Source organism: Bombus fervidus, chromosome 7, assembly GCF_041682495.2.
Source record: "Bombus fervidus isolate BK054 chromosome 7, iyBomFerv1, whole genome shotgun sequence".
Classification (NCBI taxonomy): domain Eukaryota; kingdom Metazoa; phylum Arthropoda; class Insecta; order Hymenoptera; family Apidae; genus Bombus; species Bombus fervidus.
The window spans coordinates 8491196-8512810 of NC_091523.1; the positions used below are offsets into that span (position 1 = coordinate 8491196).

At 30.9% G+C, this 21615-nt stretch overlaps 4 protein-coding genes and 1 long non-coding RNA gene across 9 annotated transcripts in view; 3 read left to right on the top strand and 2 right to left on the bottom strand.

Annotated features, from left to right (window-relative positions):
- Window positions 1–13716, top strand: part of LOC139989016 (uncharacterized) — a 228221-nt gene extending 214505 nt beyond the window's left edge. The window contains exons 1-3 of one of the 2 annotated variants that reach the window (XM_072006869.1): window positions 12760–13059; window positions 13240–13372; window positions 13447–13716. In XM_072006869.1, coding sequence (XP_071862970.1) covers window positions 13243–13372; window positions 13447–13679 — 363 coding nt within the window. In that variant the 5' untranslated portion in view covers window positions 12760–13059; window positions 13240–13242 and the 3' untranslated portion in view covers window positions 13680–13716. Of the gene's footprint in view, window positions 1–12759; window positions 13060–13239; window positions 13373–13446 lie in introns of those variants that run through there. The other variant, XM_072006871.1, reaches the window with a different exon arrangement.
- Window positions 95–4853, top strand: Strip (striatin interacting protein). The gene is made up of 12 exons (XM_072006861.1): window positions 95–343; window positions 661–777; window positions 844–1127; window positions 1202–1694; window positions 1772–1985; window positions 2091–2245; window positions 2317–2561; window positions 2638–2865; window positions 2937–3108; window positions 3206–3410; window positions 3508–3760; window positions 3842–4853. Exons 1-12 carry the CDS (start codon window positions 257–259, stop codon window positions 3885–3887), a joined length of 2499 nt encoding a protein of 832 aa, XP_071862962.1. The 5' UTR covers window positions 95–256; the 3' UTR covers window positions 3888–4853.
- Zw (glucose-6-phosphate 1-dehydrogenase Zw) lies at window positions 4693–12145 on the bottom strand. Of its 2 annotated transcripts, none has more exons than XM_072006863.1 (7): window positions 11952–12145; window positions 7275–7399; window positions 6723–7090; window positions 6036–6634; window positions 5733–5938; window positions 5487–5647; window positions 4693–5405 (listed from the first exon to the last, which is right to left on the bottom strand). In XM_072006863.1, exons 1-7 carry the CDS (start codon window positions 11965–11967, stop codon window positions 5315–5317), a joined length of 1566 nt encoding a protein of 521 aa, XP_071862964.1. In that variant the 5' UTR covers window positions 11968–12145; the 3' UTR covers window positions 4693–5314. The 2 variants fall into 2 exon arrangements, with proteins under 2 accessions (XP_071862964.1, XP_071862965.1); XM_072006864.1 differs by lacking the exon at window positions 11952–12145 and adding an exon at window positions 8835–9003.
- A 16-nt stretch (window positions 13717–13732) lies between the features above and the next one.
- Window positions 13733–16474, bottom strand: LOC139989014 (uncharacterized). Of its 3 annotated transcripts, none has more exons than XM_072006867.1 (8): window positions 16122–16474; window positions 15406–15588; window positions 15130–15316; window positions 14927–15055; window positions 14675–14860; window positions 14336–14600; window positions 14034–14220; window positions 13733–13956 (listed from the first exon to the last, which is right to left on the bottom strand). In XM_072006867.1, the coding sequence occupies exons 2-8, from the start codon at window positions 15530–15532 to the stop codon at window positions 13880–13882; spliced, it is 1158 nt and encodes a 385-aa protein (XP_071862968.1). In that variant the 5' UTR covers window positions 15533–15588; window positions 16122–16474; the 3' UTR covers window positions 13733–13879. The 3 variants fall into 3 exon arrangements, with proteins under 3 accessions (XP_071862968.1, XP_071862967.1, XP_071862966.1); XM_072006866.1 differs by having other exon boundaries at window positions 16113–16474; XM_072006865.1 differs by lacking the exon at window positions 16122–16474 and having other exon boundaries at window positions 15406–15933.
- Window positions 16475–16783: 309 nt separating this feature from the next.
- LOC139989018 (uncharacterized) lies at window positions 16784–18704 on the top strand. Its single transcript, XR_011800248.1, has 3 exons — window positions 16784–17080; window positions 17198–17526; window positions 17657–18704. It is a non-coding gene; the product is annotated as an uncharacterized lncRNA (long non-coding RNA).
- Window positions 18705–21615: the final 2911 nt, after the last annotated feature.

Here is a 21615-nt window from a genome sequence, read left to right on the forward strand (position 1 = left end):
ATTATTGCAGAGATTTATAAAGTATAGGAATATTGCAACAATTTTCAGTTCCTATCAATAAAATTTTGAATATACCCGGAAACTATTAAACATTATCGAACGCAATATAGTACATCGATTTTTTTTTATTAAGAAATCGATAAGAAAACTTGTCGATCAAATATTTGCGGATGGTTCGAGTAGTCGAGAAAAAATATCGATTCATAAATTAAGTCTGAGATGCATTACATACTGCATCTCTAATCACTATTAGAAAATGCGTGACGTAGCGATGGATGCGAATGGAAATGGGAAGCGTGATCTTCCCCGAATAGTTCTACAGCAACGAATTATGAGTACCGAAGTGAGTAAATGCTTTGTCAACTAAGTGCGAAAATCCTGCCAAAAATAAGTAACAATTGTCGGCGTGGATCAAGTTGTCTCTAACCTTTTTGACAGAAGCCTATACTACTTAATGCCTGGATTATCACAATCTGTTTATCAAATCAAACGATACGTGAATAACGTCTCATATCCTTTTCTGAATAATAATCGTTGAAATTAATATACATAAAATGGTACATACAATACTTATAATTGATATTTTATTGAAGTAAAAAGAATGTTAACATTTAAATAGTAACATTTATGCATGTCCTCTTTTTTTATTTTTATGTTTAGGAAACATCTAAATCTACGGATTTGGACTTTGTTTATGACGATGCGGATAAGCATGCCAATGAAATTGCTGAATTGTACAGCTATTCAGAACAGTCTGAATTACATGTTAACCTTACAGTGAGTATAGACATCCTCATAATATTCTATGAAATACTAACACAACACGGATGTGTTTATCCTTAGGCATTTGAAGAGCAAATGGAATTATATAAATTAAGACCATGGTGGCAAAATTTATCAGAGGCACAACAGAAATCTGTAATTTACAAATTATTAGATCAGTTAGAGGTTTCTAACAAACAATTAAGAATGAAAGCAGCAAGGTGCATCTTGTATTTAGCTCAAGGTTGTTGGGCTGAAGTACAGTCTGATGAAGAGCAACGAGAATGGACCAGAACAAATGTTATGTTATTATATGAGGCTGGAATTTTCCCAGCATTTGTTGAACTTCTTAATATTGAAATTACGTATGTTGCTTCATTCTCATAAGAGAGTTTTATGTATTAGTAATTTTTTATAATTCACATTTTTGTATTCTTAGGAATAGTAGGAGAACTGCATCTGCAATGAGGAAAATATCTGTTAGTCTTGATGATTCCACTGATTTAAGAGTAATTTTGTCTGTTTTATATATTATAACAGAGGTGATGAGGGAAGAAATGAAAAATTTAGAACATAGTATTTATAAGAATAATGTTGAATCTTTCAAAGAAGATTTAATAAATCCATATGGCGAAGAGTTGCTTATAGTTAAACTTCTTGGCATGGTGACATACTTCTGTAGTGGAGCAGCTCCACATTTTCCAATGAAAAAGGTTCTTTTATTGCTGTGGAAATTAATCTTGGTATCATTGGGTGGTATTGATACACTAAGGGAGTTAAAAAAACAATATCGCGAAGAAGTTGGTCTTGATACACAACAAGAAGATACTTTAGAAGTTGCAAAGACTATGAGACCTAGTTCTCCTCCTGTCAGTGCAGCAGATTTGATTGAAACACAAAATCAAAAAAAGAATCATAGATCTTATCGACGAGTATGCTATATTCTTGTGTAAAATATTATTAAAAATTTCTATTTAATAAATTATTATTTGACAATTCATGTTTTCAGTTTCTAATGAAACAAAGTTCATTGGATGAACCAGGCTTGGGAATGGAATATGAAGGTGCAGAAGTGGGGAATAATACTACAAACAATGAAGGTGAAGGAGAAGCTAATGTATTTATGAACCAAACTGTTTTGACTCAGTTACGAACTTACTGTCAAAACGAAAACAATCAGCCTCCAATAAGACCTGATACCCCACAACTTACTAAGGGAAAAAGTAATATTTTTATAAATACATTTCAGTTTTAAGAAGTGAAAGAATGAAAGAGATATTTCCTTAAAAATATGACATTATTTATTCAAAGTAATATATTTTTCATAGGTTTACCATGGACACCAAAGGTGAGACAAAAGGATGTCGACACATTTCTTGAAGCATCAAGATTAAAATTTGTTGGTTACAACTTGGAAGGAGACAGACAAAGTTTGGCAGGTTTACCACAACCAATACTTGAAGGTGTTAATACACTTAAAAGAGTAAGTTAAATTATCATACATTCTGTACTTATAAATTTGAAGAAGTAAAATGTATATCTTTATATTTTTAGCATATGTATACATCTTTAGCTGAAATCCAAATCCAAAAAGAGGAACAAATGCTTAGAAATCCTATAAGCACTCCAAGGTTTCCAATTCGTCAGACACCAACAGAAATTGTATATCATGCTATACTACCATTTGTACCACAATATATGATTGCATTATTAAAGATTTTATTGGCTGCTGCACCCACCAGTAAAGCTAAGACAGATAGTACCAATATTATGGCTGATGTCTTGCCAGGACAAATGCCGTAAGTTTATAAATCTATGTGGAAAACGTATACTTTAAAGATTTTTTAATGTATAAAATGTCTTTATTTCTTACAGCATGACTGTTTTTCAGTCGATGAAACTCGGTATTGATGTAAGCAGACATAAAGAAATCATTGTTAAAGCAGTATCTGCCATACTGCTTCTTCTGTTAAAACATTTTAAACTAAATCACATATATCAGTTTGAATTCATGTCACAACATTTAGTATTTGCTAATTGCATACCACTTGTTTTAAAATTTTTAAATCAGAATATTCTAGCTTATATAGAAGCTAAAAATGTGTAAGTTTTATTTACAAAAACAAATCAATCATTAATGGAAGTGTAGTTAATAAGTACGCTTTTCATTACAGTATTCCCATCTTGGATTTTCCTATGTGTGTTATTGGAGAACAACCAGATGTGTCCCTAGATAATCTTGAAACTGGGGATAATCTACCATATTCATGGAGAAACGTTTTTTCATGCATTAATTTATTACGTATTCTTAATAAACTTACAAAATGGAAACATAGTAGAATTATGGTGTGTATTATTTTTAATTGTTATACTTATTTATTTACTATGACTGTTTTAACTTTATCTATCTATTTATCTATTTATCTATTTTATCCATTTATAGATGTTAGTCGTTTTTAAATCAGCACCCATATTAAAACGTACATTAAAAGTCAGACATGCAATGATGCAATTATATGTCTTAAAATTACTAAAAATGCAAACTAGGTATTTAGGGCGACAATGGCGGAAAACTAATATGAAAACAATCAGTGCAATATATGCAAAAGTTAGACATCGTTTGAATGATGATTGGGCTTATGGCAATGGTGATGTATTCTAGATAATGTTTAATATCATTTTAATATAGAATTTGTATATTTAAAAGCAAAATATAAATATTTTATTTTATTTTTTATTAATTAGATCTAGAAGCACGACCTTGGGATTTCCAAGTAGACGAGTGCGTATTACGTTCTTGCGTTGATCGATTCAATAACCTACGATACACTAATATTCCTAAGGATAAAGATATGGAACCTGTTGATAATTCTGTTACATCAGTACTCGGGGTAAATATGGAATTAAGCGATGAATTTAAACAACATTATGAATTATGGTTACAACAAGAAGTATTTCAAAGAAGTATTAATTGGGACGAATTATTGGATCCTGAGGGGTGTGAGATTTAAATTTTTAATAAGTGTAATATAATATATATACATATATAATATTAAAATCGTATTTTCGTCAATCATAGACCTGGATCAAATTTTGACGTTTTTATAAATTATATACTATTGTGAAGTGTTCAAAAAAGACATTGTCATATCGATGCATTGGAAACTGAATTTGGTTTGTATACATTGCTCAGTGAGTAATCCTAATCTGATGAACGTTTCAGAAAAAGACTAGTGACTTTTCAAGGATGGTTTACAAGATAATGTGTAATTTTTTTACATTTATTTGTGTGTATTTAATTCAATGTGCATTACTTGTAGCAATATTTTATTATTACTATTATAGTTGTAAGAGAATATATATAATAATCATAAAGAAGTAGGGTAACCTTATTCAAATATATGGTTCATGCCATTTGCATTCATACTATATAAGTTTCTGTAAATTAAAATGTTAATTTCCAATAATGTAACAAACTACGAATCGTATACCAGCTGAAACTTCCCGTATTTTTTATAATTTTTATATGTACTCTATTTCTATTTTATATGTACTCTATTTTATTGTCACTTGTCATTGCATAGCAATATTCATCATGATACGGTATATACAAACATATAAATATTAACATGTATAATGTATTAATTTAATTTAAATTGCATTTTTTCTTAAAAATTTGCTAATTTTGTAAATTAAATATGGTTTATTCCTTATTAAATGTAATGAGTGTTTGACCTGTGTGTTACGTGTAGGTGATCTCTTTATATGAGAGAGAGAGAGAGAGAAAGTGCTGAATAGCAAAATCACTTGTATATAAATTCATGATGCAAAAATGTATGAAGCACTCCTATGGTGCTTTCGTCTTATAGCATTATTTCATTTGATAGATAAATATTTAAAATGTAGAGTATATAAATTATAGACTGAATATTCAACTTTCTCTTACTTATTTATTGTAATGTATATTTAAACAATTTCAACGCAAGGTACCACATAATTTATGTTATTTTATTTACTGTACAGGATATCTCATGTGATTGGCGTCATGTTTAAATCGTCAAAAGTAAAATAAAATTATGGTCTACATACAAGTTGTAATTTTTAAATGGTTGGGAAAGTTTTTAAAGAGTTATCTACAAATTGCTAAATTTGTTGTATAAAAATATATATGTAATATATACACATAACATTATATATTTACTATAAATTGTTTCCTGGAACGATATATGTTTAAAAATGAAACAATCACATTTTATTCATAGGTACTTCTGATATAAATATTAGCCATATGTTCGAAGTCTTTCAAATACATATAATTTAACTAGTAGAATATATTTTACACTTAAAGGCTGCTTCAAAAAATAGATTAATTCAACTTCTTAATAAATTAAATGCATAAATTAGTTACAATGTGTGTATAAAATTTCGGAAATTACCGTACACGCCCTAATGTACGATATGTGGAATGATTACAGATGATGATTTGTGGCATAGTTTTTTGCGATCTGTATAGTATATGTATATATTTTACAGTACTAACGTTACAAAAATCTTAGTGTCTCGCCCATTTGTACGAACCGTAATAGTTGAAGTTATTTGTCTTCGCCATTTCATCGGCTTCTTTAGGTCCTCGTGAACCATAACTAAATTTGAATAGTATACGTTATTAGTTAGAAAAATAAAAAACAAAAATACTTTTTTGATTGGCAGAAAGACTAACTTACCTATATGGAACTGGTTTGATCTTTTCATTTTCTATTCGATGAAGCAGAGGCGTGAAAATTCTCCACGCTTCCGAAAGTTCATCGTTACGTACAAAATGCATTTGCGAGCCACAAAATACGTCCAAAATTAGTCGTTCATACGCGTCCGGGAGTTTTAGGCCCTACATAATCACATGTATTAATAGAAATATCTCTAAAGTTTCTATATACACACAACCATAATAAATAGGGAATCCTTGAACCTACCTTGTACCTGTGACCATACGTAAGGTCTAACTCCGTTTCCTCCATGTCGAACGCGATACCTGGCGACTTCGTCATCATTTTAATATACAACGCTTCACCTGGTTGTACTCTAATTACCAATTCATTCCTCTTCGCTTTTCCATCGAATATATCACCAGACACATCCTGATATTGTATTCTAACTTCTGCTTTTCGTTCATTTAACGCTAATCATAAATATACCATCAAATTAAAAAAACTGATCATATATTAAAAAATCAATCATTTTTAAATCAATACGCTTATATCATTTCCCACGCTTACCTTTCCCACACTTGAGGATAAACGGAACACCGTCCCATCGTTCGTTATTAATTCTTAACACGGCGAGAGCGAATGTGGGGGTATTAGAACCAGCTGGTACAGTTGGATCATCCAAATAACCAAGTCGAGCATCAGGATCAGTCGATTCAGGATTACCAACGTATTGACCTAACACAACATTCTCCAATTCCAAAGACTTTATACACTTCAGCACTTTTACCTTCTCGTCTCGGATGTCATCTGGATGACAAGACACCGGCTTCTCCATCGCAACCAACGATAGGATTTGCAACAAATGATTCTGCATGACATCTCTAATGATACCGAATTCATCGAAATAGCCGCCTCTTCCTTGTGTACCAAACGGTTCTTTAAATGTAATTTGTACAGAAGCAATGTTATCCCTGTTCCAGGTTGGACCAAATACTCGATTACCAAATCTCAGAGTCATCAGATTTTGAACCATTTCTTTGCCTAGATAATGGTCGATACGGTAAATCTGATCTTCTTTAAATAACGACGCTAAGTGGTCGGATAGATACTGTGACGTAATTGTGTCACGACCAAATGGTTTCTCTATAATCACTCTGGTCCAGCCTCTTTAAAAGAAAAGAAATGCATATATGTTTTATATGACGTCGATCTTAGCATAAATTGTAAGATAACTGTGAAATATACGCAACTCACTTGTCACTCATACAAACGTTCCTAATATGTATGGTTACGCTTTCAAAAACGCTCGGCGGCAAAGCCAGGTAGAACAGTCTGTGAGTGATTTGATAGTTTTCTTCGTATTTCTGCAGCTCATTGTTCAGCACTTCAAATCCTTTCTGTGAATCGTATGTACCAGCGACATAGTGATTCAGTTTCCAAAACTCTTCGTATTTTTCCTGCTCATCTGGTTTCACTTTCATGTATGGATGACACTTTTCTCTTAATTGATCTATAGTCAGGTTTGTGCGCGCGTAACCGAAGAATGTGGTGGGTTTTGGTAAAAGGTTGTCTCTGAACAGCCACCATAGCGTTGGGTAGATTTTCTTCCTCGCTAAATCACCCTAAATTTAGCATAAAATTTCTCGGTTAATCTTTTTTGGTGTATATAACTTAACTAAAAATAACTTAAAATCTATATATTATTACTTGGATTTATTAGTTACCTTTTTTATTATAATTTTTTTTTACTAACTTTTCTATATTCATATTATTATTTCTATATCTAGAAAGAAACATTCTACTTACAGAAGCTCCGAGGGTAACAAACACGTGAGGGTACAATCTATCGAAATGGATACCCTCAAGATGATCCATTTCATCCGATTTCAACGATTGTCTGATGAAGCGCAGGCTTTCCTCTGTGGACATTTCTGTAAAACAGAAAAGATCGTCATACAGAGAACTTGTGTTACTGACAAATTAATTTAAAAATAGCTATTAGTACCGTGGAGTTGGTACGCGTCAAAATTGATTTGAACTTTCCACGATTAGTAATTTATTTTTGCTGGAATATCACGCGTAATTAAACGTATTCGTTCTTAAGTCGAATATTTAATGGAATATTCAATTTCATTTCACAAAAAGGAAGAAAAATTGAAAAATTGAAAAATTGAAAAATTGAAAAATTAAGGACAAATTAAAGGAAGGGATGAGAGATAATATGAAACTGGACGCATCAAAGTCATTTTAAAGTCACTGGAACTTGAAATACTTGTTGTCGCGAGTTCAAAGAGCGAAATTAATAAGATACACGTGTAGATAAAATAACGAAATATAGTCGAATTCAAATTACAAAGGTGAAATTTTATTTTTACTTAAGATTTTATCGTTAAGTGCGAAGCTTAAAAAGCTGATATATTTTTTCAACGTTTGCTTTCTTTTAAATCAAAGATTTAAGTACATAGCTTTGTAATCAGTCAATATAGTTCTCTTAACTGAATACTTTTATCTAACGAAATTAAAATTGTACGGAAGCTTGCAAGGTTCTGATATTGATAACGATTAGGTAACAACCTAATCACAATGGAAAAGATATAATAAAATACGTAGAAAAGTGTAATTGCATTTTTTAATTTTATAATAGTTTATTATTCCATCGTATATTAGAATAAAAACGAACGAATAAAAGGATAACATCATTGATTAAAACTTATGTGTTATCAGAGTATCATGGAATACCTAAACATGTAAAATGTATGTCGAACATATGTATTTAAGAATATACGTTTATTATTCAAATTAACTTCCACAAATCTTACGTAACGACAATAAAGTTGTCCGTATCGTGAATATTTTTTGTCCAACACACAATATAAAAACGCGCGAACATAGGACCGAATAAAAGTACAAAATATCTGTAAAAAGTCAAAAAGTAATTTTAAAAAAAGAACTATCACATTCAATAATACGTATCTGCTTTCGAATTCAAGATATACGAATTAGAGATAAAGTATGTTCTATATAATGTAAGTATACATTCAACTCAAGGGCTCCAATTTGAAGCACAATTTGCGGTCACAATTTTATGTAAAATTAAACAAATCAGTCGATTTATTGATTATTTATAAACAACAGCATTGAGATCTCACGCAAAACAGTCAAATTAAGAAATTTCAATTCTTTGAAAATAAAAAATTTTCTTTCTTAAGCGTTTATTTCTTAAGCCCAGTATAATTACTTTCCTTATCACTTATCCATAGTTAATATATTCTTTTCAGCGAACCATATTTCGTCACACCTCTAAAAATGCACCGATAACAAAAAGTGGAAGAAAATAATACACATAAGCACTTTAACAAAACTTACTCATCATTTTGACGAAAAATTCCTTAATAAGGCTTAATGTAGAAAATCAAAATTTTCCCCGGAAACGTAACCCGACCAGAAATAAAAAGAACGTCCAAAGCTCACCGTGCGCTTCAACTGTTTAACTCGAACTAATCGTCACGATACTCACGATCGACACTGTCACTATTTTACAGCCTCGGAAAGATGCAAGGTTTCGAAGCAGAAGCATACCTGGACGCCGGCCGAAGATATTTGTGAATTAAACTCTATAAAGCAATGAAGTGTACCAAATTCTTTGTATTTTTCTATTCCTTTCTATTAACCTAACGATAGAAAGAATATTAAACTCCTTATTTCTTTCTTTGCGATGTTTACATTCTAAAATACCATTACGAAAAGCATTGTTTTTCTGTTATTTTTGTATTATCTTCTTTTTTTATTCTTACTGTTGTTTTCTCTTAAACTGTAAATTTATTTCAACAGTTTGTATTTTATGCATAAGAAAATTACAAAAAGGAAATATTAAATGGTTAATTGTAACGAAAATCTAATTTCTTATCTGTTTTCACATGTAACTTTAACGGATAAGTACAAATATAAATCATAATGAAATTGCAACATATCATATCGTTGTGCGATTACATAATTATAACATTACTGTTTTTTTTTTATTACAGTGAATTTCCAATTTTTTCCTTTTAGCTCGCAGATCAAAATTCATGTTATCATAAGTTTATTTCATTTCATATCTTCAATATATGTACAATTAATAAATTAAATATGTAATTTTATCTGCTTTTAATAACAATTGGTTATTAATTAACTTAGTCTTAATGGTACACTTACAAACTTCCTTCAAACGATAGTTACGAAAACATGTTAGGGACTAAATTAAAAAACAAGGAACACTTGTTATTTAAGTGTCCTGAGAGTACCTAATATTACCTGCGACGGTGCGTAGTAGAGACAACGAGCAGAAATCAAGGACATGATAATGTAAAAAGTAATAGCTAAAATTAATTATTCAATATCGAACTAGCTATTCATTATTGAATATCAAGGTACTTTTTATCAATAATACACATTAATAGTAACTAGTAAATAGTAACTATTGGCATATTATGTTGATCATTATTACAATACGAATTAATGCATTATCAGGCGTAATTCTTATTGTAGTAACTTGAGTACATACATCTTCAATCATTTTTATATTTTTTTGTTATTTACTTCGTATTTTCAGGTAAACAGGTATATAAAAAAATTATTTACGTCAATAAAATTATGTCACGATCAACACACCTTCCAAGATATCAATTTACTGTGAAAGCGGGTATGTATGTGCTATACATGCATATGAACACATAAAATGGCCACGTGTGAGTCTCGTAAGAGCCAATGACTTTGCAACAAAAAGTGAGTCATAGTCATATCCTATGTGAGTTGGCTGATGTTTGCTCTTGGATAATGTCAGAAAATTCTGATAGTATTCAGATATAGATTTGTTAAACAAGATATATATCCTAGTACCGTTTTCATAATCAAGCTTTACTATTTACACACGTTCGATAATATGCTAAACAAATCAAAGTAACGACGTAAACTTAATCTTCGATTAATGCACTGTGAGATAGATAACGTAGTCCGACGTTCTCATTGCTGTGAATACAAAGATTTTAATTAACATTTTATGTTAATTTAATAGAAATTGAATGTGTTTATGTACCTTTGGCGCATATAAATATTGTATAACCTCTAAGAAAAGTACTATTGTAATGAATGAAACGCAAAATTAATAATCCGGACTAAAAAAAAAGCATGACTAAGAAATAAAAAACAAAATTACACTATTATCTTATACTAAAGTATAAGAATAATATATAGTTCCACGTTATCGTGGAATTTTAATTTAAATTTATTGTTTTGAAATCTATAATTTCCATATAAATATCGTTTAATTACATAAATATTACAAAAAAATTTTATTTATTTGTACTAGTATCTTCACCTTTTTTTATTATCATTGCATAAGATAGTGATCGATTTTATGGTATCGTAATTTACTTGTAGGTTAGGAAAATCACGATTTGTTGTCCTACTATAATCTTCGCAATAATTCACAGATAAGTTACGAAAAATATTAACGAATAACATTCCGGATTTTTATTTAAAAATTTTGTAAAGATATGAAGTTGTTGTGGAATTCACTGTTCGATATTCTTTGCGGAAAGAATACTTCACATCTATGTTAATCTAAGTGCGCACTGCTTGATAAGTTTTTTCACGCATTTATCAACAGTAACGCGTGACGTAACACAAAAGTCGCGCGATCCATATACGCAGTCTCATTGCTTCAAGTAGTTTAATTTCTTTTAAATCTTCAGACACTTATCCGCGAATCAATTCAACTAATAATAGATCAAATAAATTTCTGTAAATCGGTTTTTAATATATGATACATTTTTACATTTGCAATTCAGGTTTATAAATATATGATACATAAATACATTAGATAACTCAAAATATATATTCGTATATTCATAATAGGCCGTACCATTTAATGCAATAATTTTCAATGTCAAACTGATGTTGTAGACCTACTTTCATTCCATTTACAATGACTTGCAGGAATATAGAATGTAACACGTATAAAGGATGCAGTTTATTTTTAAATATTTGTTGCAATAACGCATGTTTAACGATAATAATATAAGGCATATAAAACAGTAAAATCAACAATATGCTATTTAGGACATACATATGTATGAATGGTTTACTGGTAAATATATCAAGATAAACATAATGTTAATATCTTTTTCTAATTATCTTTTATCAGAATGTGCTATAAGAAGAAAAATCTAATTGTATGATCTTGCAATGTAAATATACTACCCAAAAAAATAGTAACTTCAACGATTTCATAAAAATTGTACTAGAAATATTACCAATATAATAAAACTTTAGAAATGAATTTAGTATTATTATCTATTTAGTATTATTACTTTCGAACATATATACACATAAAGGAGAGGTGGCTAATAAAACTGTTCTACTTTAAAAACTCTATAGAGTAAGCAATGTATTAATCTCAATTTACAATATATAAATGAGTATATAAATGAGTGAAAAACTTACTTCTTACTTTTTCCATTGTAAACACAAGAAAATATAAAGAATGTAAAATAATAGAAAGTACAACTTCACAAGTATTTTGTTGCGTATTTCAGGAATTATTTGATGTATTTCGAAATGATTATAAAAGATTCACGAAATTAAGGTTACGCTGAAAAACATAATACGGTGATTCACGCATGAACTGATCAACTGGCATTTGAAAATCCTGTTCGTATACTTATTTCTTGCAGTACCCCGCCACCCTTATTTTGGGCCAATCTCGTGCTCTTCTTCCTTTCTCTTATTCTGTATATGAAGTTTACGCCTTCTTATATCAAACATTTAAAGAATACAAATAAACATTTTATTTCTTAACTGTTAAGTATTATTAAGATCTTTGGATATGATTTTTTATGATGTATATATGTATATGTACTAACAATAATATATAATCTGTCCCACAATCATATTAACAGGTCTCGATACTTGCTAGGGAAAACCATCTGAAAATTGAGCCGTATCTACTCTTGAAAAATCAACATAAAAGATTGACAAAGTCTGCATTCTTACGAGAGAGACAGAGATGAGTATAGTATCTCTGTCTCAGTCTGCGATATTCATAGCATATTAAGCATGCGCAAAACGACAACCTTCCTGTCTTCCATGTTTATCTTTCATAGTTAATCACGACTCAATTTTCAGACGATTTTCCCTAGGCTTCAGTATCGAAACGTATTGATATGATCGTGATCTGTCCAACAAGATGAGGCAGTAAATGTAAACAAAATCTGACACTCAACTTTCACTAGTCGGTAATCAATAGTTGCAATCACAGCAATCAAATTTTATTTACACTTGCTCCTTCGTCTCGTTGGAGAGATTGTATAACGTAGTAAATTTTAGTAAAAAAAAAAAACATCCTGTACAATGTCATTTTGAAGTTAATTTATAATAATTATATATAGAATTGAAATTTTGTATAATGTAAATAACAATATAAATTATGGTGCTACCATTAGTAATCAATGTGTTATTATCAATTGACTATGAGTTGATTCGTTAATCCTTGATAGTGGTAGGCGCCATCTGTTACGAAACGTTTTCCTTTAAATAAATTGTAATATCAAAGGTATATTGTTAACTGAATGAAATAATTACTTAAAAATGTATTTTTAGAGAATTTTTGAAATGTTATAATTCTATATAGGTTGATATTAATAATAATTAATGAATTCTATAAAAAGTTCAACCTTTCTTCAAGATTTCTTAACCTCATATTTATAATCATTTAATAATTTTTTGTTTCTAGAAGATGAGACTAAACTCGATATATTTGAAACATAATCCAAGAGCGGCTCAAAATGTAGATAGAGTGCCATTTAACGAAGTGATGCCTTTAAAATTAAAAAATAGAGTTTGTGGGGGCAAAATGAAAACTCTTGGTAAATATTATATTTCATAGTATAATGAAATCTTTTTATAACGCTATTATAAATAATGCTCTTACGCATTTTAGAGGATAAATGTTTATATGAAATGACACTACTATTTGGATGTTGGAAAGAAAATAATTTTGAAGATAGCAAGTGTAACAAAGAAATGGGAAACTTGTATGGATGTTATAACAGATATATGAAAAATTCTGCTACATACAAGGAATTACAAAGAGTTGAAGTTCCTACTCCTAATACTAAAAATCTTACAAGTAAACAGATTACATACCTTTTACGTATGTATCCAACTGTTTAATGATTTTAAATAAAATGTTAGAGTATTATATAAAAAATACTTTTATTGTCACCTGTATATAATTCATGTTTTCGCTATTATAATGGATATTATATATTAATATATTAGTAAATATATGTAAATAATACACATATATTAATTAATTTATATTTATAATAATTAATATATAATAAAATAAACAATAATAAATTTGATTTATACTACAAAAGAGCTTCTGTACTAGTTTGTCTATTTGCCTGTGCTTGCAATCGTTTGACACTTAATCGTGTACAATAACCTATATATGGATAAAAGCAAAATGATTTTAATCAACTGTATTCAATTTATATTATAGCAGAAGATTACAATACATACGGACTGGATGTTTTGTAGAAATAGATGTAGTTTCTTGTATGGTACTTAATTGATGTTCAATGCGTTTTAGCGCTTTATAATTTTCTACTTGCTCATCTCTGTAATAATAATATGTAGAAATTAACGTAATAGCACAAAGAGTGAGAGCTATTTTTCTATACATCCATGTTGTACTCACTAAGCTGTGCTAAATTAAGAAACAAAAATTAATTTCTTTATGTTTATGCTGTAGTGTTTATGCTGTTTAGTAGTATAAAAAAAGTAATATTAATAATACTTTCATAAATCCAAATGTATATTACCTTATTGTCAATGGAATGATACACATTATCATAATATTGAACTAACATTCGTTCTACAATAACGTTTAAACTTAGAATTGTGAAGAGAGTGATTCTAGCATCTGCAGTTCGCTTAGAAGAACTAAACACTGCAGACAGAATACAACTGATTGTGTAATATATAATGGACTGAAACCAAGAGACTTCTCCAACAATCCAATTTTGAAATGTGCGAACATATGAAAAGATTTGGAACAATAATTCTCTTTGATCTTTTGCTGATTCTCTATAATTAGTAATTTTAGACTATCATTGATAGAAATTTTATTTACTACATGTAAAAAACTTTGATGTACTTACTTAAAATCTCTAACCAGGTTGTTAACACTTTCAGAAGAAGACTTTAATACAGAACCAAGTTCTTTTCCATGAGATAAAAGCTTGTTTTGCATTTGTAGACTCTGTTTTTGACTTTCAAGCATGTTTCCTTGTATTTCTGAAGCTTCTAACAATTGTTCCCTCATCCGAGAAGAAACTTGGTATAATCTATAATAAAAGAAAATAATATAATTTTTCCAAAACATATTAGTGGTTAAACATAAGAGAACTTACTGTTTAATGGTATTGTCAGTTTCAACTCGCCAAGCTTCATAATTTAAATAAAAGCACATGTGTGTAGTATGCACATAAAATTCATTATACACACTAAATGCCCTATCTGACATATTATTAATGCAGTTACTATAAAATCAATGAATTATTAAATAAATGTAATAAAGTCAATGTATATATATTAAAAAGTATAATAAATTTACCGGCGTTGATTTTCTATATCAATAAGATGACAATCATAAGTTTTATGTCCAGAGTCTTCTAAAAAACAATTTGTCAATTTTAAAGCAATAAGAACATGCTCTTGATCGTTTAATTTATCACAACTAATTTTTATTGCATTGATAACAGTCTGCCAACAAATCCCATGTTGCGATAAGGAAGATTTTGCTATAAATAATACCAAGAATAACATAATTTATATAATCAATTATAAGATTAAAAATGTGTTTTTATGTATAGGATTAAATAATATATACCTTTAATCATTTGGTACTGTTTCTCTCCTAATTCTTTCAATATTGCACTTCCATCAATTGCAAATAAGAAAGAAATAGGAAGGAACAAAAAAATAGTCATTTTATATTCCTTTAATATTTTTAACATTGTGTATGTTTTTCTTTTTACATTTCAGTATTTGATTCAGCAGTACACCATGTATACTAAAATTATAAATATACATCTCAAACAAGTCTTAATTACGCACTACTATTCTTTTGCATCAATTTGTGTAAATTTATTTAACTGCTGTACTAGTTTTTTTTACAATTTACAATTTACAATTAATCAGGTATTCAAATGTTGAATAATAGAACATTCATTTTTTAATGTACATACACTAAAGATAAATAAGAATTCACTTTGTAATATGCAGAATCCTTTTGTTAACAACTATAAAATTTAAAAAATATGCTTTTCACTTAACTTTTCATTAAAATTTATATAGAAATTAAATGTCAAAGAAAGCAAACATTTCTACTTGTAACGGCTGGAGGCGCTAAAACATTATGGCGCCTTTTTAAATTTGTTGTTTACCAAAATTTCAATAATTTAACTAATAAAATTGCATAAAATAGTTGTTATTTTTACTTTTCTCTTAACATAAACTGATTACGCTCCATATTTTGCATTTTATTTAAATAGTGAATATTTGAAACTACGAGAGCTTAAAATTAGTGATACGTACTATACAAACCTGTAACATACACTATAATAGCGTTACCATCCTCGCTAAAAAGTGTCTGCGCATAGAATATAGCACTGCCGGGTTAACTGACCGGAATTTTGCTCCTTTAAATGGCCATTGCTATCCCCACCTGTTCTTGAAACTACGTGAACTGAAATTATAATGTTATGTACGTATATATGTAGATTAAACAAATACGTAAAGTTTCCATATCTCACTCATGCTTAATGGAGGAGAGAAATATTTAAGATTTCCTAGAAATATTCTTTTTTCTATAATTGGCCAAATGAAAACTACTCGTGGCCAATTATCGGAGCACTATACTGTATTCAGTAACACGACGCAATTCCTGATTTGCGCGCCACCTTGTAGACGATTTTATTATCAGTTTGAAATGTCGGTACATATTATCCATTCTGTTGCAATTTTAAATCTTATATATATTTCTTAGATTTTAATATCTAACCTTATAATATTTAACCATATTGATCATACAATTCTTTAAATTTAAAACATTGGTTTTACATAATTTTTCTCTAACTATGAAGCTTGAGTACTTACAGATAAAGAAACAAAGAGGAATAACAAGGTTTAACATACAAAATGTTATGAAATAGCTGTAAATAGCTGGATACTAAATAACTATAAAATGGGAGCTAGTAAGTGTTTTACAAATAGTGAGATACATCTAATCTCAATTTCATCCATTGTCTCGTATACGATATATTCCCAAGGAGGATTTCGAAAAGACAACGTGCTATAGCAGCGATACTGGCAATCAGCCACTATCTTTTACCATTGAATTTGGCCGGACCGAAAATAAGTGATCGGTATCGAGATAGGAACAGTGACACAGGTTCGATCTTCTCTTTCGGGTCTTAAAGACCGGTTTATTCTCTGGCGAGCACCGGAACATTTCGCGGGATCGTTATTTCAACAACAGTAATTCGCCGTGTAACATGTAAAAGGTTTGAGAGAAAAAATGATCTTGTATCAATATTTTATTTCACTTAATAATTTAGCTAATCCTTAAACAACGTTATTAATTTGCGTTTTGTATTATCGAATTCGTATTAATTGGTTAGGTACATAGTGAGACATAAAACAGCGAATATAAGGAAATAGTGTTTGTGTATGTCACGAACAATGTCTACACACATCGTTCTACTAATGAACAATATTTCTGCACATACACTTAAAAGAAACGCAAACAAATATTTTCTAAAACCAATAAAATGATGCATCCTCGTAATAACCTCAATGCATATATTGCAAAATCAGCAATCATTTAACGAAATCTACCATAAAAGAGTACTAGTCGAACGAAACATCGAACACGATAGAGTCAAGAAATTTCTGTAGAAAAATTACGAGTAACAAGAGAAATATTACTGCGTTCGAGGTAAACGAGAAGGTAATCAATGGAAGTATAAGAAGCCTGCTTGACGTCACTATTGTAAACTGTACATCATGTGAGATTAAAAATAAATGTAACCCGGAAAAGCATTCAATGTCATATAACTGCGATTCTATATCTGTTCCAGATTCCCAGTTCATTTTCCCGCGTCCAGCAAATCTCGTACCAAAACAATGCGGACAGGCTCGTTCCTGATCTTCGGCTTTGCTCTAAATCGAAACGTTCTGATCATGATAAAAATACACTTTGCGAGTGTGACACACTTAGACGCGGAGAAAAATCGATGTCGACCTATGTTGAGTGTCAATGATTAACGACTCGCTTAGCAGAAATTGCTAGCAGCAAAGTAAAACGAGACGCTTGTCGATATTCTGATTAATTAGCTCTTGGCGGAACAATCGGATCGTAATTCGATAGCTCGCTGTTTCGCAACATACATTTCTGAATTTTGATCGACGTTCTTATACAGGACATCGTTGTACGTATTATAATTTCCACTCTTTCGTTAATTGATTGGTATCAATTACCGGAGGTCAGGGTACTGGAGTATCAGGGTACGCGAATATCTCAACGAATGACATGAAAAAACTACATTAGTTGCTAACAGTCTTTAAAATGCTTCCTTTAAAATAGCTTCCAGAAAAAAACGAGAATAACACGTACTCTATGAAAAAGTAGTACTCTGACAGTACAACTGCTTGCGGAATGCAACTTTAAATAATGAAAAAAATTATTGGTAATTTGTGGAGGCTTATCGTAGGGATTTGATTAACTTTAGATCTGTTGTTCAGATTTGTGACGGATACTTCATGATATACTTAATATTATGATAATTTGAAGTAGCCGGTAATGGTACTTGGATATTTGTAAAGATGGAATGAGCCTGGAATTAGTATGCATATACGTACACATATGTATTAGGTACATATGTATTACGCTGCGTTAACTAATCATGAGTCGGGATATTATGCGATCAGTTATCAGGGGAGCCATAATTCTAGCAAATCTCAAGATGTGAGACGCGTAGATACTCGATTCATTTATTTATTTTACACGCAGAACATTAAAAGGCATCGCATCATAAGATCAGGATTAGGAAGCTGATAAAGATAACAAAATAACCACTTAACGAAGCAGACTTTTAATCAGTTGATGTGGCACTACTGTAATTAGATTTGATTGAATGAGGTTGCTTATATCGATCTAGCTTTATTTATGACACTGACCACTTTAAAAATTGTAACGATTTTTTTTTTTATTGACTATTTGTTTAAATTTTTACAATTTGTCCAGAAGGACATTTGGTAAAATATTATAGCTTAAAGAATAAAAATATAGCATGTGGATGGTTACCCCCAGCGGGGTAAATTGTAACGATGAATCCGAATCCTGAAAAGTCTTAGTTTTGCACGAAAGAGACTCTGAATCTGTTTTTCATAAAAATCTTCTACGTTCGTCAAAGGAAAAAACGCTTAGCTGGGATATAAGGTAGTGACCTAAATTCAATAAACTTAATAGGGCGATAAACATACCTGTTACCTGTAGATTCGATTGTTGGTGCTTACGTTTAAGCATGCAGCTCGTGTTTCCGTCAGACACGATAATTATCATCCAGTTGTTTAGATCTGAAAGAATCGAAGAGAAGCCTATCTTCGTGAGTACAGGAGCGGAAAGGAACTGAAAGGAGATAAGGACTCGAACGATCAACACTAAGGAATCATCGACACTATTCGAACTCGAGAGTCTTTCAATGATTCCTTCTTCTCTATTCAAGCACAAGAGGTATGGGTTGGTTTCAACAAGCTTTCAACCAGCGAGCAAATTGTTTGTCTCTCCTACGCGTTTCCTCCTATTTTTTCTTTCTTCTTATTTTTTCTCCTCTTTTTCCTAGTCCAAGCGAAATACACTGTTATGGGATAACGATGAAATATTTTTAATCGAAGGAAGAAAGATAAAGATGGCAGAAAGAAAATGATCAAACTTGGGTCTTGTCAGATGTTTCGAAATGGTAGACAGGAACTTTGAGTAAGGACGGCGGAGTTCGACGATAGCCTTGGAGTACCGTGATCTCGGTGGCTGGTTCTGATTTTCAGACGGAAATTTTCGTCAATGACGTACAATGAAGATTTAATAGTTTGGCAAAAAGCCCGACGCAACGTTTACCTCTTCAGATGTTACGGAACCTTTGACGTTGTGTCTCGTCTCTTCGCTTCTTTTTTTCTTTTTTCTTTTTTTATTCATTCAAAGGTGCCGTGAGGCAACGTTTCATAAAATTCATCTTCACTGATTCTTTCCTCCGGTGCGAATAAGCAGATCCATAAATTCTGGATGAGTTACAATAACGGGAGAAAAAAAGAAGAAGAAAAACGAGAGGCGCGTCTTTCTCCTCGGAGCACGAAAGTATTTGGACGCATATATAAAAAGTTTTCATGTATACGTGTATTGTATACAACATTTTGAAGCTTCATTAATATTGTAATGAATCACCAATGTTATCATATTATTTATATTATGCTATTATGTCTGCAAAATTTGAAATCAATTTATAAGTATAAACGTTCTAACGCATTCACCGCAAGTATTAGCTTGGCGAGAAATTAATGCACGGCATGAATAGTGTCTCGAATACATAAGTGCTGAAGACGTTACCACTGAATATTCAAGTTTCTTGATATAATTGATAATTCATTGTTCACATACTTTTGCCATCTCTGTGAAATATATCTTTCCACTGACGACGAGTATATCTTGTGGCCTCTATACATACACATTTATTTCAGATTTGGTTCAAAGCAATACGATCATGATATTCTCGTTACAAGTACATCAGTATATTCAGAAAAGTTTGTACAAGCGTTCAAATACTTTCGTGAGAAACTGTACAACATTTATATGGATTCTACTCTTGTGTCCACTATCGAAAAGTACACAAGTAAAAAATCTAGAAAAAAAGGTCACAATAGCCGATGTTAACTGTCTCAAGCAGCGTTTATTTCGTTTCTTATTAATCAAGTCAGAGCAGTTCTTTAAAAAATCAGTTTCTCGTTCTCGTGACTCTTGGCGAGAACGCGTTACAATTACGCTTGTGTATCGGAGGTTTCCAGGGGTTTCCCGACAAATGTGGCGACAAGACATTTTATAATAACTATCCCACGTGTTTATCACCGCGTCTACACCATTTATGATACACGTCTAATCATCGTAAACGCTCGAATCGTACCATTCATATATATTCTATATGTATAAGTTGCGTTCTCCTGACGAGAGGATGTACAACGACGCGTTGGTTCCATCCCCTGTTCGTTCGTACTCGAGGAACAGGCGAGCGCGAAGAAAAGGGGTCAAAAATCAAAACAAAAAAAAAAAAAAAAAATAAAAAAGAAGGAGGATGCTGGACGCAACAAACGAACATGATTCTCCGCATTTCGTTTACTAATTTAACGTATTTTTATCTACACGTATGTGTACGCGCGCACCAAATGCGTATCTATTATAATATCGTGTGCGCGCGTGTTAGAGATCAAAGATTTTGCATTGCCGCTTAAGAAATCACGTTTTACCCTACGAAACTTAACGTTCTTAATCGCGCGTAGGCTGCGGATTATTATGCGTTTATTTTCTATACGAAGGTGAACTTTGAAGGTGAAATCTGAAGGTACAAGGATGCATAGAATGTATACAAAGCACGAAACTGTGTAAAATCTGCAAAGTGGAATACTAGCTATAATATTTAACGAGCGAAACAAATTGCTATTTAGATTCCATTTCTTCAGGTGTATTCGTAAATACGTGAAATTGTATAAGAATCCGCAGTCTAATCTATCTGTGGTAGAGCGAAGCACAGGGTGGAGAGAACAAATTAACGAACAAAAGACGGTTCATACGCATACTCTCTCGAGACAGGACGTATCAGAAGCGTGCAGTAGCTCGATGGGGGTGGTTATTATTAAGCTGCCGCTGCAACTAATCCACGAAATGAGAACGACGATACGTTCGTGAAAAAAAAAAAAAAAGAAAAAACAAAGAAAGTAGAAGATCGCAATGATGATAAGTAAAGGGTGTAATATCGTAGAGGTACTAAAGTCA